The 13,509-nt window shown below is 43.0% G+C and overlaps 1 protein-coding gene across 3 annotated transcripts in view; it reads left to right on the top strand.

Moving 5' to 3' along the window:
- LOC131692030 (scavenger receptor class B member 1) overlaps positions 1-13,509 on the top strand; it is a 247,130-nt gene that overhangs the window by 90,099 nt on the left and 143,522 nt on the right. For all 3 annotated transcript variants that reach the window (XM_058978858.1, XM_058978857.1, XM_058978859.1), the window contains one exon: positions 12,769-12,932. In XM_058978858.1, coding sequence (XP_058834841.1) covers positions 12,769-12,932 — 164 coding nt within the window. The remainder of the gene's footprint in view (positions 1-12,768; positions 12,933-13,509) is intronic.

Below are 13,509 nucleotides of genomic sequence, written 5' to 3'. Positions count from 1 at the left end.
AGTATGTAGTCCTAATAGTCTGCCACGGTTCTCATATGGTGGCTGGTTCAACGGATCATTCCAAGGCAATTGACGTAAAGCATATCGTATAAATTTGCGCTGGGCAGCTTCAATCCTTTCACTCCACGTTGCATGATAAGGGCACCAGACGATGTTTGCAAATTCCAACTGCGAGCGCACCAGTGAGCAATATAAAGCCTTGAAACACAGAGGATCCCGGAATTCGCTAGAAATTTTGAACATAAAACCTAGAAGTCGATTTGCTTTGTCGATGGTCGCTGACAGGTGATTGGTATAAGTTAGCCTTTCATCTAGAATAACACCTAGATCTTTTACGTGGTCAACGCGTTGCAGCTGAGTTCCGGCAATGTTGTAGTTATAATTAAGCATGTCTCTTGTACGATGAAAACTGATGACAAAACATTTTGTAACACAAAGGATCAACATGTTTCGTTGACACCAATTGTAAAATGTATCAATGAGACACTGAAACTCACGGCAATCGGCTTCATTCCTTATCACAAGAAATATCTTCAAGTCATCGGCGAAAAACAGTTTCCCTCCACGCATTAGAACAAAGACCGCATCATTCACGAATAATGAAAATAGTAATGGACCTAGTGTACTACCTTGGGGAACTCCGGAATTATTACAAAAAGATTCAGACACGTTGTCACCAATTTGCACGACGCACTCGCGGTGAACAAGGCAGGATCGAAGCCAGTGGCAGAAACTCGAAGTACATCCTAGTTTATCAAGCTTTGCAAGCAGTATCTCATGGTTAACTGTGTCGAAAGCGGCCTTAAGATCTGTGTAGACCGTGTCCACCTGGAGTTTCCTGGATATGTTTTCAATGCAAAACGATGTGAAGCTAACTAAATTCGTCTCAACCGATCGACCAGGGAAGAATCCGTGCTGACAAGGGCTTATGTAATGTTTACTAGCAAAAAACAGCACCTCGTTGATAAGCGCTTCGAAGATTTTCGACTCAACTCTCAGCGAAGTGATTCCCCGGTAGTTCACGATATTGCCTTTGTCATTTTTCTTGTGAACCGGAAACATAACTGAAAACTTCCAATCATCGGGAAATTTTTGCTGCTGAAGCGACACATTGAAAAGGTGCGTCAGTGGGATCGCTAAGATATCGGAACATTTTTTCAGAACAGCAGACGGCATAGCACTTTGTCCTGGAGCATAAGACGATTTTGATTTCCGTATTGCAGAGAGAACCGATTGTACTGAAATAGTGAATACATCCATATCCACTGCACCAATGGGAACATCACGAGTCGCGTTGTCGAACTCGATGGCAGATGGCACATCAGTCGTGAAGACACTTGAAAAGTAGCTTGCAAATAGGGAGCATTTTTCCGCCGTTGTAGTCGCTACTTCGCCATTGTAGACCATCCTAGACGGAAGACCTGTTTCCTTTCTCTTCGTTTTAACAAAAGCCCAGAATCCCTTCGGATTTCGTCGTAAGTTTTGTTGGATGCGGTTCACATATCCTTTGTACAGCAATTTATTGTAACAGCGCTACTCATTACTGGCGAGTGCGAAAAAGCGCTTGAGAATAGGGCATCGACGATTTGTGTACGCACGTAGGGCTTTGGCACGGGTGCGTTTCAGATTCCGAAGCATGGCGTTAGACCATGGAGGCTTCTTGGGAGGTTGATATTCTGGCACGGATTTTTCAACACAATCAATGAGTAATCGGTTATAGAGATCGACTGCAGCATTTACATCAACTTGATCAAGTAGTACACTCCAGTCAATCAGCGATAGGGTGCGATGTAGTGCTGCTAAATCAGTTTTACGAAAATTACGACGATTCACAGCTAAATCTTCTTCATATTGTGGTGAACTAATGATGGAAATGGATATTTCTAATGCGGGATGATAGTTATCCAAAGGAACGATAACACTGGAAGCTTCACTCACAGAACACTCAGGCAAAGCATTCTCACTGACGAACACAAGGTCAAGAAAACGGGATTGATGGTTGGAAATCGTGCTTACTTGATTTAGTCCGTGAAAAGCCATCCCGTCCAGAAGTAAGCGGCTGGCAGGATTTGTTGTCGAGGACGGGTTAGGGTAAGCGTATCCACGTCCAGAAGAAACCCACATCAGTCCTGGTTGGTTGAAATAAGCATAAGCATAAGCATAAGAGATCGCCCGTAGTTGCTACTCCGTTATTGACCAGAACCAAATTAGGTTGCAAAATGTTCATTGGAACAACATGCTTGGGAATAACATGATGAGCCACATTGTACAATCTATTCTGATCCCTGCATGCTGATCAATACCGACGCCGGCCACGTCCGAATGCAGATCTTCTGGGAAAGGAAGGAATGTTAGTCCGATACATGTTGCTACTAGAGACCGAGGAATCCTCTGCATCTCCACATGTATCACGGGAAGGGGAGAGTTGTTAGTAAGTGTGCCAATAGCGTTATCATGTAATAATTGCTCTGGGCAGCCGGCTGCCGAGAATTTGGGAAATTTATCATTTGTTGTATTAATACGATTATCAAAATAAGCAACTTGAGCTCCGGATAGCCGGCTATAAGGAGCACTGCTTATATTTTTTAATAATATTCAATCACGCGACAAATTTTTTCGTGGTTTCTATCGTGTCGGTACTGATTTTACCCGGCGATCGTTTGAATAAAATGAGGAATCATCAGACTCTTCATTAGGTGTCGCGGAGTTGGTGGTTTGGAAGAGAATAGGGTCTAGGATTCGCTCCAAGCAAGCGACCTGTAAAGCATATTTTCTTAGGTAGTTTTCGAGAACACGATCGCTCGAAAAAGATCTTGTTTAGTTTTTGGTTATTAAACTCTGGGTAGCCGGCTACCGAGAGTATCCTATGTTTTCTAAACAAAAGCAATTTCAACTCCACACAGCCAACCGTGGGAGTATTGCCTAGAAAAGCTAATCTTATCTGCGCAATGGGCCGGATCACTATTTATTTGGACATTATTTAGACTAATTTCGCTATTCCTTCCATATGATATATTTTTGGGGTGCAAACCACCGAGTGACAACACGTTATACAGACAAAGAGCTATGATTCAAATTCAATCCCAGACTTGTTGCCCGAATTCTCCAATGAGACATTAGCTGCTCCTCCAACACTACATGAGATTGAATGTATTGTAGCAAAGTTGAAAAATAGCAAGACTCCTGGAGTGGATGGGATATATTCAGAGTACTTTAAGTATGCCGACGAGCAGACTATTCGCGACCTACATCAACTGCTGTGTAAGGTTTGGGAAACAAATAGGCATCCAGCGGAGTGGAAACAAACAATCATAATTCCTATACCCAAACTAAAGAATCCCAAGTCTGTTGATGATTACAGACGTATTTGTTTGAGCAGTACTGCCTACAAAATCTACGCAGTTTGGATTTTAGACAAGTTACAACATATAGTGGGACCCATTGGTTTACATCAGACTGCGTTTCTACCGGAACGTTCCACTATAGATCATCTTTATGTTTTGCAAAGGATTCTACAGGAGAACTGGAATTGTGACAAACCCCTTCTCTTAATGTCTTTAGACATAGAGAAAGCATTCGATCGGGTCTCACACGCATCGTTACCGGCTATATTGAAAGGTACTTAATCATAGAATGACAATATTCATACATTCAAATTTAGTGTAAGGATGCACCCCTGTACTAGTCTGTACGTGCGGCCCCTTGAGACGACGCTTAGGCACTTCAGCATCACTACTCAACAAAAACCAACTATCCCTTCCACTTTTCACTTAGATTCAAGTTGGCGATTCAGCTACGGAAATATTCGTAAACTTCGTCACGCGAAAACCGCCCCACATTTATCCCTTCCCAACATATCACTAGCCTCTTTAGCCTCCTCCCCAGTACGTCATGAATAGTTCTTTTTAGATCATTGAAACATGTTATCTCTCTCCCTCGAGTCTACTCCCACTTTGTCACACTTCCTCCCACATAGAAGTGTAACATAATTTTTGAATAGGCCCCAGCCACTCTTTGATAACTCATAATCTCCAAAGATTATCTACAATTCGCCCCACAATCATTGTGTATGTACCGTGCATATTCGCAAACATCAGTCCTGGTTGGTTGAAATCACCAAGAACTATTATCACATCGTTTGCATCTGCCTGAGAAGAAGCGTGTTCTATAGAGTCGAGATGGAGCTGCGTAATAGTGCAGTCAAGTCGTTTTTCAGGAGGAATGTAAACAGCTCCAATAAAGTAGCTCTTCGTCTGCGTAGTAATCTTCGTCCAAACAACTTCAATGCTTGATGAACTATCCACACCAAATTCACAGGAGGCTAGTGCGGAAGAAACAGCGATCAAAACTCCCCCGCCGCGACCATGAACACTGTTATGTGCGCTTCGGTCCGCACGATAAACCGCATAAGAATCCCCGAAGAGCTGCATCGATGTAATACGATCATCAAGCCAAGTTTCCGTCAGAACATAAATATCGTAGTCGCCGTCAAGAGCAGCCAAGTATTCGATTTTCGTCCTTAGCCCTCTGACGTTTTGGTAGTATAGCCGTAAATCGCTAGCGCCACGTGGTAATCGTGCCGACATGCTGAAGGGGCGTGATGTACCCGATGGCATGCTAGAAACCAAAAGGTTTTCAGGGAGCGGATCGTCATTTAAATCAAAATACTCGCCTGAGAAGGGAGTTCGGAAGACACCCTCACGACCTCCGAACGCAGGGCCGGGACGACTGAGCTGGTCGCTGGCTGGTAGCACGACTGCGTCGGAGCGCTCGGGGGCTTCCGTGGTACGGTATAACAGGCGTCCCGGTGATGGCAGCGCAGCGTGAATTTGTTTGTGCAGTCTCGGCGATGGCGGCAAAATTATTCTTCGTTCAAACAACGGCAAATTGTCGGAACGAGTTATACCCGATGGCACGCTAGAAACCAAAAGGTTTTCAGGGAGCGGATCGTCATTTAAAGCAAAATACTCACCTGAGAAGGGAGTTCGGAAGACCCCCTCACGACCTCCGAACGCAGGGCCGAGACGACTGAGCTGGTCGCTGGCTGGTAGCACGACTGCGTCGGAGCGCTCGGGGGCTTCCGTGGTACAATATAACAGGCGTCCCGGTGATGGTAGCGCAGCGTGAATTTGTTTGTGCAGTCTCGGCGAAATTATTCTTCGTTCAAACAACGGCAAATTGTTGGAACGAGTTGTACCCGATGGCACGCTAAAAACCAAAAGGTTTCCAGTGAGCGGATCGTCATTTAAAGCAAAATACTCGCCTGAGAAGGGAGTTCGGAAGACCCCCTCACGACCTCCGAACGCAGGGCCGGGACGACTGAGCTGGTCGCTGGCTGGTAGCACGACTGCGTCGGAGCGCTCGGGGGCTTCCGTGGTACGGTATAACAGGCGTCCCGGTGATGGCAGCGCAGCGTGAATTTGGTTGTGAAATCTCGGCAATGGCGGCGAAATTATTCTTCGTTCAAACAACGGCAAATTATCGGAACGAGTTGTACCCAGTGACATGCGTCCCGATGGTGGTTGAATTATTCCGTCATAGCTGATTGAACTGATGATGGTGAAGCAGGCTGATGAGTATCGGCCTGAACTGGCGACTGATCTGGCTGCGGATAGAGGAGTTTCCAAAAATTTCCAGCTGATACAGTGCGATTGCTCTTGAATTCGCGGAAAAGAATTCCTTCGGGCCATGTTGAAGCAGATAGGGCTCGCGCCTTGAGCTCAGGTTTGATTCCAACTTTGAACGAGATGAAATTCATTGTGCTTACGTCACGATCCTTTGCAACAAGTCCAACGACTTCCACGTCATCGGTGATAAGAAGTTGTTTCGCCAGAATGGAAAATTGGTCAACAGAAACATCGCGTGCAATACGTGAGAGGTAAAGCCAAAACTTTGGTGTACGATCAGCTACTGTTATCGTGCCAAGAAATGGTGAAACAGGCATACCAGTACCACGTAATAGAGATGAGACATCAGATTTAGCCCCATCTTTATTCGGGAAAAGACGGCGAGCTTTGTTACGACTGGCTTCGGCAAATGGACGTTGAGTAGTTTTCGGTGTCAACGAATTAGAATTTATAAGGGCCGTAAAATTCGAACGAATCTCCAACTTCAACTCAGTTAGTATTTCACCCTTAAGTTGTTCGACAATTTGGTTGTGTGCACCTAACACCTCTTCCTGTCCAACCTCATAGGCAGCTCTTACAGCTTGTCGATGACGCTTATCGGACATCAGATTAGTGCAGGATTTGCATAGCCAAAATATCTGCTTATTATTTAATACATCGTCAAAGCAGTTTTCGGCAATCCCGCTGCATTTGGGATGAAAAGTAGCATTGAAAAATCCACGGCAGGAGATGTGCGTTCCCGCAATATCATTTGCACACGAGTGGCACAGCAGCGTATTCATTTTCATTCAATCACACCACACACCACACAAAGCCGAACTGTTGTGATTGCACGATTCTACGAACAATGCCGTTCCACAAGCTACTGCTGTCTCGTAAATGAGCGGGTTGATAGGGCAGCAATAAAATTGATTTTCACGGTAAATTAAATTGCTTCTTAACGGATAACACTATCTTCGATTGGCCTTCGTCGCCTCACGGGATCGTAACACAAATAACAAAGGTAAACTAAACACGTAACACGTTAAAAAAACAAAAAGAATATGGGAGCGTTGTTTACTCAACTGATGCAAACGAACTATTGATCGCTTTAGTGAATTAAACATCTTGGAATAATCATTGATGACAAGTTAACCTTTAAGTCTCACATCGACAATGTCATCAAAAAGATTGCTAAAAAGTATGTGTCGGTTGAAAAATTATTCAACAATTAGTAGTAAAATTTTATTATATAAATCTATTATTTCACCACATATTAACTTCTGCCCATCCATTTGGTTTCTTGCCAATCAAACACAAATATTGAGATTACAGCGATTGCAAAATAGAATCATGCGATCAATTTTAAAATGTAACAGATACACCTACTCTAGTTTCATACTAGACGCATCAGGGGCGGCGAAACACTTTGCGCCCGAGTAGGTAGAAAGCATAGGGGAGGGGTCCATTAGTAAGGATTTTTTCCCTATTTCGCAATGCACACGCTTACACGTTCCTTTATGCAAATGGTATTGTGCTACATCGATGTTTTCAATTGTGTGTAGTGCGAGATACATGCGTTGCTCATCTAAATTTAAAAATTTCGAGTAGGTAATTACCCACTCGGTTATTTTCGAGTGGGTAGTACTACCCATACTACCCACGCTTTCCGCCGGCCCTGAAGCGCATTACAATGGCTCTCTGTGAAGCAAAGAATTTATTACTTGACCAATGTGTTCATTTTTAAAATTATTAATGGAATGCTGCCTCGATATTTGTGTGATCGAATTGAAAGAGGATAGGTACAACCAGTACTGTGCAATCTCAGGATGGTCTTTGAATTTTGATGGTAAATATGAAATAACCGTATAGCCACAAAAATGACCGTTAATTCATTTCCATTTCCTCGCATAGTGTTTCAGTTAACTATCTCTCACAGAAGCCGTGAGAGAGAGCGCGCGCATTGAAGTGATAAACAGATTGAGTATCTTTATTTATTTATTTATTTATTTATTTATAATTAATTAATATCAACAGACACAGTATGGTCCTAATGATAATTTCTTAATCTATTTAAAAAGTCAACATGTAATCTGCTACGTGGAATGTGAAGATCGAACTCGGATGACACTCTGTTGAAGGTCCGCTGCAAACCAATGATGGCACCGTTTACTCCATAGTTAGTCCGGCGAAGAGGTAATCGGAGGAATAAATTATTGCGAAGGGCGCGAGGGCGAACGTTCAAATTTATCGCACTGAGAAGCTCGGGGCAGTCAATTCGATCTTGCAAAATATCCGAAATCGTCATAGCACGGAATAGATCCCGTCGCACTTGCAATGTATCGAGTCCAATAAGCAAACCCCGGCTTTCATAACTTGGCAGCTGGTGAGGGTTGCTCCAAGGCAATCGACGAAGGGCAAACCGAACAAATCTGCGCTGTACTGTCTCAATTCGATGGACACCGTTGAGATAATGAGGGTTCCACACAACTGAACAATATTCCAGAGTTGATCGAACGAGTGAGCAGTAGAGAGATTTCAAGCAGTAAATATCTGAAAAGTGCTTAGATATTCTCATTATGAACCCCAAACAGCGTGATGCCTTTGCGACAATATAGCTGATATGCTGTTTAAACGTCAGTTGTTCATCGAGAAAAACTCCAAGATCTTTGACGCAATTCGCTCTGTCAATTGTGGATTCAGCTAGACAGTAATTGAATCGAATTGGCGTTTTTTTCCTCGAGAACGTAATGACCGTACATTTCTTGGGGTTTAGGGTCATTCGGTTGATCTCGCACCATTCCGCAAAGGTTTCCAGTTGGCGTTGAAGGAAAGCCGCATCATCAGTATTCCGGATTCTATGGTATAACTTGAGGTCGTCGGCGAAAGACAACCGTGGTCCTTCTAAACAAAAGATAACGTCGTTGAAATACAGAAGAAAAATCAATGGACCGAGATGGCTGCCTTGCGGAATACCAGATGAAGCAAAGAACTCTTCGGATACACAATCACCTATCTTGACTGCTAGACGACGATCACTGAGATACGATTGCATCCAACGGAGAATATTAGTACCAAAGCCAAGTCTATCCAATTTTGCCACTGCAATAGCGTGATTTATCTTGTCAAAAGCAGCGGAAAGATCCGTGTAGATAACGTCAGTTTGAAGGCCGTCCGACATAGCATCTGTAACATATGTTGTGAACGACAGAAGATTCGTAGATGTTGAACGTTTCGGCATAAATCCATGCTGAGTCTCGGAGATATACTGTTTGCAGTGGCTGGAGATGGGTTCCAACACAGCCATTTCAAACAGCTTAGGAACTGCGCTTAACGTTGTAATACCACGGTAATTGTCAACTACCTTTTTATCACCTTTTTTGTGAACTGGAAACATGAAGGAGGATTTCCAGAGTTCGGGAAATACTCCGGTTGATAGCGACAATTGAAACAGATGACAAAGAGATTCAATTAGACCGGCAGAGCATTTTTTTAGAATAATAGTTAGTATACCATCTGGGCCTGCCGAGGTTGAAGCCTTCATTTTGCTAATCGCCAGTTGTACCATATTATTGTCGATATTGATAGAGTTCAAAGACTGGTATGATTGAGGTACATTGAGAGCCGCGCGTGAAGCCTGGGTCGATGTCAGTTTCTCGTTGGAGAAAACACTCGCGAACTTTTCAGAGAATAGTTGGCAGATCTCCTGTAAACTAGAGCTCATACGTCCTCCATAGCTCATCGTTGAAGGCAACCCGGATTCCTTTCTTTGCTCGTTTACATGCTTCCAGAATGTTTTAGGTTCGGACTTCAACTTACGTTGCACGTTTCGCAAGTAATCGGCATGGCAACGCTTCGATGTCTTTTTATAGACTTGGTTAACATGAACGTAGTGTTGTCGCAGCACGTAGCCCTCAAACTTGGAGTACTTCTTCAGAGCGGCTCTTTTAGTCGCTTTTAACCGTCTCAGCTCGGCAGTCTGCCACGCTGGGTGCTTAGATTGAAGGCCACTTCTTTTGGGTACATAGCGATCGATAGCATAGCTCATAACATTGGAGAAGGTCTGCACTGCAACGTTGACATCATCATTGTCGAGAATTTCAGTCCAGTGGATATTCGACAGGAAGTCAATAATGCTATTATAGTTGGCTTTTCTAAAATTATAGCTGACGGTGTCAGAAGCATTGCAGTCATGCTTCACTCGAATCGCTTCAAGAAATATATGCAGGGGAGGGTGATGTCTAACAGTCTTTACCAGGGGGAACGGTGCTGCGGTAACTTTTGGCGCGTAGTCAGATTTGCTCGAAAAACAGAGATGAAGGATTCTGTTGTTCTCGTTCACCACATTATTCGTTTGGCGCAGCAGATTTAGACTGTAGCAGTCAAGCAAACTGGTGATACCAGCATGAAAAGATGACAATTCGGGATCGGCGAACATAAATCCGTCAGAAGCAGAGCGCCATTTTAATCCGGAGAAATTGAAATCACCAACAATCAGGATCTCATCAACCGGGCTTGCTTGAGCGGAAATCCGTTCCAGTGACTCAGTATGTGAATCAATCAATGTCGAATCGCGAGTGCGGTCCGGTGGAAGATAAACCACGCAAAGAAAAAGTGCGTAGCCAGCCAGTTTGATTCGCACCCACACCTGCTCGACACAGACCCCCAAAGTATCGTCAATCAGTTGCGCTTTCAATCGACGATGGATAGCCACAAGTACCCCGCCGCCGGTAGCCTTGAGACTGTTACGTGAGCTGCGATCAGTTCGGAAAACATCGTAGTTGGCACCAAATGCTTGCACTGACAGAGTGCTATCGCTAAGCCACGTCTCTGTGAGGGCGATTATGTCGAAGCATTCATCCGAACTTGCTACCAAATAATCTTCGATTACTGAATTCATACCACCGGCATTCTGGTAATATATTTGTAGGTTTGAATGCCGCGATTGATTGCCGTTAGTATCGATTTGGAAGACCCCTTCACCACTCCTGCACACAGGACCGGGACGACTGGTGAACGCTGGCTGCAATGGCTCGACTATGGCAGGGGGATCTAGGGCTTCCATAGTGCTAGCTGCAGTGCGTCCCAGGGTGCGATGAGTCATACCAGCATAGCATAGAGTGCTTAGTCCTTCTGTGATCGTTGTAGAGCCGAATGTGCTATGAAGAGACGTGCTCGTTACGATGGGATCCAAATTTTGTTTTTGACATTGAAGATTCACAGCGGCGGTAGAGTTGTGTTCATCAGCAGACTGTAAGTGAAATTTACATTGAGGGCGTGCAGCATCTTGTATTGCTTCGGAAGGACATATACCCTTCTTGGCTTTACCTGACACAGAAGAAGTCGCCGATTCGCTAGGTAAACCTAAATCGCTCGCCGGGATACAAGAAGTTGGACAGATGAGTTTATCCGGAACAGCTTGGCGCTATTGTCCACCACCAGATGGATTCTTCTCCGCCGCAATCCTGATGATAGGTCGTTGGATTTTTGAATTGGTCACAAATTCACGAAAGTAGATGTTCTCCGGCCAAGAGTCTTTGGACAGAGCCTTATCCCTGTATGATTTGCTAACGCCAACTTTGAAAGTAATGAAGCTCAAAGTTGAGAGATCCTTGTCCTTAGGAACTAGACGAACTATTCTCGGTTGCAGATTCTCCCCCAGACAATCTTTCACAAGGGTAGAAACTTCATCATCCGTCGTGCTGGGATCGAATGCTGACAAGTAAACCCATAACAGCTCCTCAGGTGGTGAAATTGTTTTTATTGTTTCAAACGCAGCTTTGGATCCACGAATATTTGGAATTTTTGTTTTGAGCGAATCATCTTCCCGTTTGCGCTTAGGCGTGTTTGAAACTGGATTATATTCAGCAATTCGATTCCAAGGCGTTATAGTTGGGGATAGCGGTTTTGAGTCAACTTTAACCGAGAGAGCTTTGACGACATCTTTCAAATCAGCTATGTCGTTCTTTATAGATTTCAGAGAATTGTTGTCAGGCACTATGTCGCAACAACGCGAAGCCATTCTACGGAAATTATCATTCGAGAATAAGTCAGCACAGCCGTCGCACATCCAGAATAGATTCCGTGGGTGGGTTCCCAGGACGTCACGAACATCATAATCCATCTTGACGCATATCATGTGGAACGAATTTCCGCAGTATCCACGACATGTGATTCGATCAGAATCATTAACCACTTTCGAGCAGTTCTTACAAGCCATGCTGTTGATGTAGAAATAACGCCTAGCGGGTATGCAATATGCGCAGGAAAACGCTAACGGGTAACGTGCGTCAATGGAAGCGAACTTGCACGCAACGTGCGACAACTCAACTACCCACCAGCAGATGTCGCTTTTGGCGAAAAAATTGAGCGTAACGTCTGTGCAGTGATAATGTCAAGTGAAAACAGAAATCACAACCAAAAACAATCACTTTCACGAATCACACCGGTAGATATAATCGTGCTTGAAGTCACGAAATTTCAATGCACACGTACTACCGAATAAAACGATATGCAGACAAAACGAGAATAAAAATAATCGCGAGTGTAAAACACTAAAAAATCAAAAAAAACTATCAGCTCTACTGACGACCGGAATATAGCAAACAGTGATGCCAATTCAATGATCATATATTTATTTTGTATTGGCATGGCAAACAAAATATTATCAGTCTATTGCATTCATTCAGCATGCGGTGCTTTGTTGATTTTTCCTTCACCATTCTTTTTCATGAATGCAAAGCTATTTGTGAAACTCTGGCTGGCTTCAGTCAAAATTCCGACTTCAATGACACAACCGATTCTAATTAGTAATGAGCCTATTTTCACTCTGTTTCAATTATCACCCTTCCCATTTGAATTTGTTGCAACGTTGGTTAGAGCAGCGTCTTTCATCTTTTTTCAACGCATTGGCTCCAATTCGATAATTAGGGCACTCGATTCGAGTTTTCATTGCGCTCAAACACGAGCATTTTCCGTCCAATTGTTGTTTTATATTGGTTTTTGAGACCGAAGCAAAGCTGTTGATGCAAATTTTAACACAATCCGTAGATTGAAGGCCGGTTTTTTCCCACTTTCCCTAATAGGGCCAAAATAGGCACATTAACCTACCAATCTTATTGCCTTCAAAATGCTACTTAACAAAATATTTGTTTTATTTCAGAGATAGTGTCAATAGCGACGTCAACAATTTTCGCAGTTTTCCTTTTCACGATAGGATTTTTCGTACACAAAAATGAAATCACTCAAATCATTTTAGACGATCGACTAAAGATGCGGGAAATTATGCCTTACTTCAAATGGTGGCAGAATACATCAGATGTGTTGGTAAGTAAGATAAATAAAAAAAGCATTCAAAATTAATCTGAGTTTATTACAAGGAGTCTTATTTGTATTATTACATAGAAATAATAAAGGTCTGAAAGACCGAGTGGTCATTAATTGGTCAACTGATCAGCTTGTCGAGCGAAATTTGGTAGTAATGTATGTGTGACCCAAGTAGCACTTGCAACAAGCAACGTCTGCGATTAGTTGCATAAGCCTAAGCTTTTACATGTACGCTTTTTTGGTTGCTAAATCAGCCCAATAATCGTTTTCATACACCTTTATGCAATGAATTATGTTGCCGAAAGCGCTTGTGCAGTGTTGCTCGGGGATTATGTGTATACGTGTGTTTATTAGGTTATTTATCTATTTGTTTATTTCTTTATTTGTTAAATTATTTATTCATTTATTTATTTATTCATGCTTTATTTATTTATTTATTTTTATTAATTGTTTTATTTTTATCTATCTATTTATTTATTTTTTTTTATTTAATAAAAGTCTTAATGAATAGCAGCAGTCAAGTCATAAAATTGTAGACCGTAAAACTTTCTATACGAATCTGTGAGACGGTTCATCA

This window comes from Topomyia yanbarensis, chromosome 3, assembly GCF_030247195.1.
Source record: "Topomyia yanbarensis strain Yona2022 chromosome 3, ASM3024719v1, whole genome shotgun sequence".
NCBI classification, from domain to species: domain Eukaryota; kingdom Metazoa; phylum Arthropoda; class Insecta; order Diptera; family Culicidae; genus Topomyia; species Topomyia yanbarensis.
Note: the sequence above shows the minus strand (reverse complement) of the source record. Positions and strands in the feature narration are given on the sequence as shown.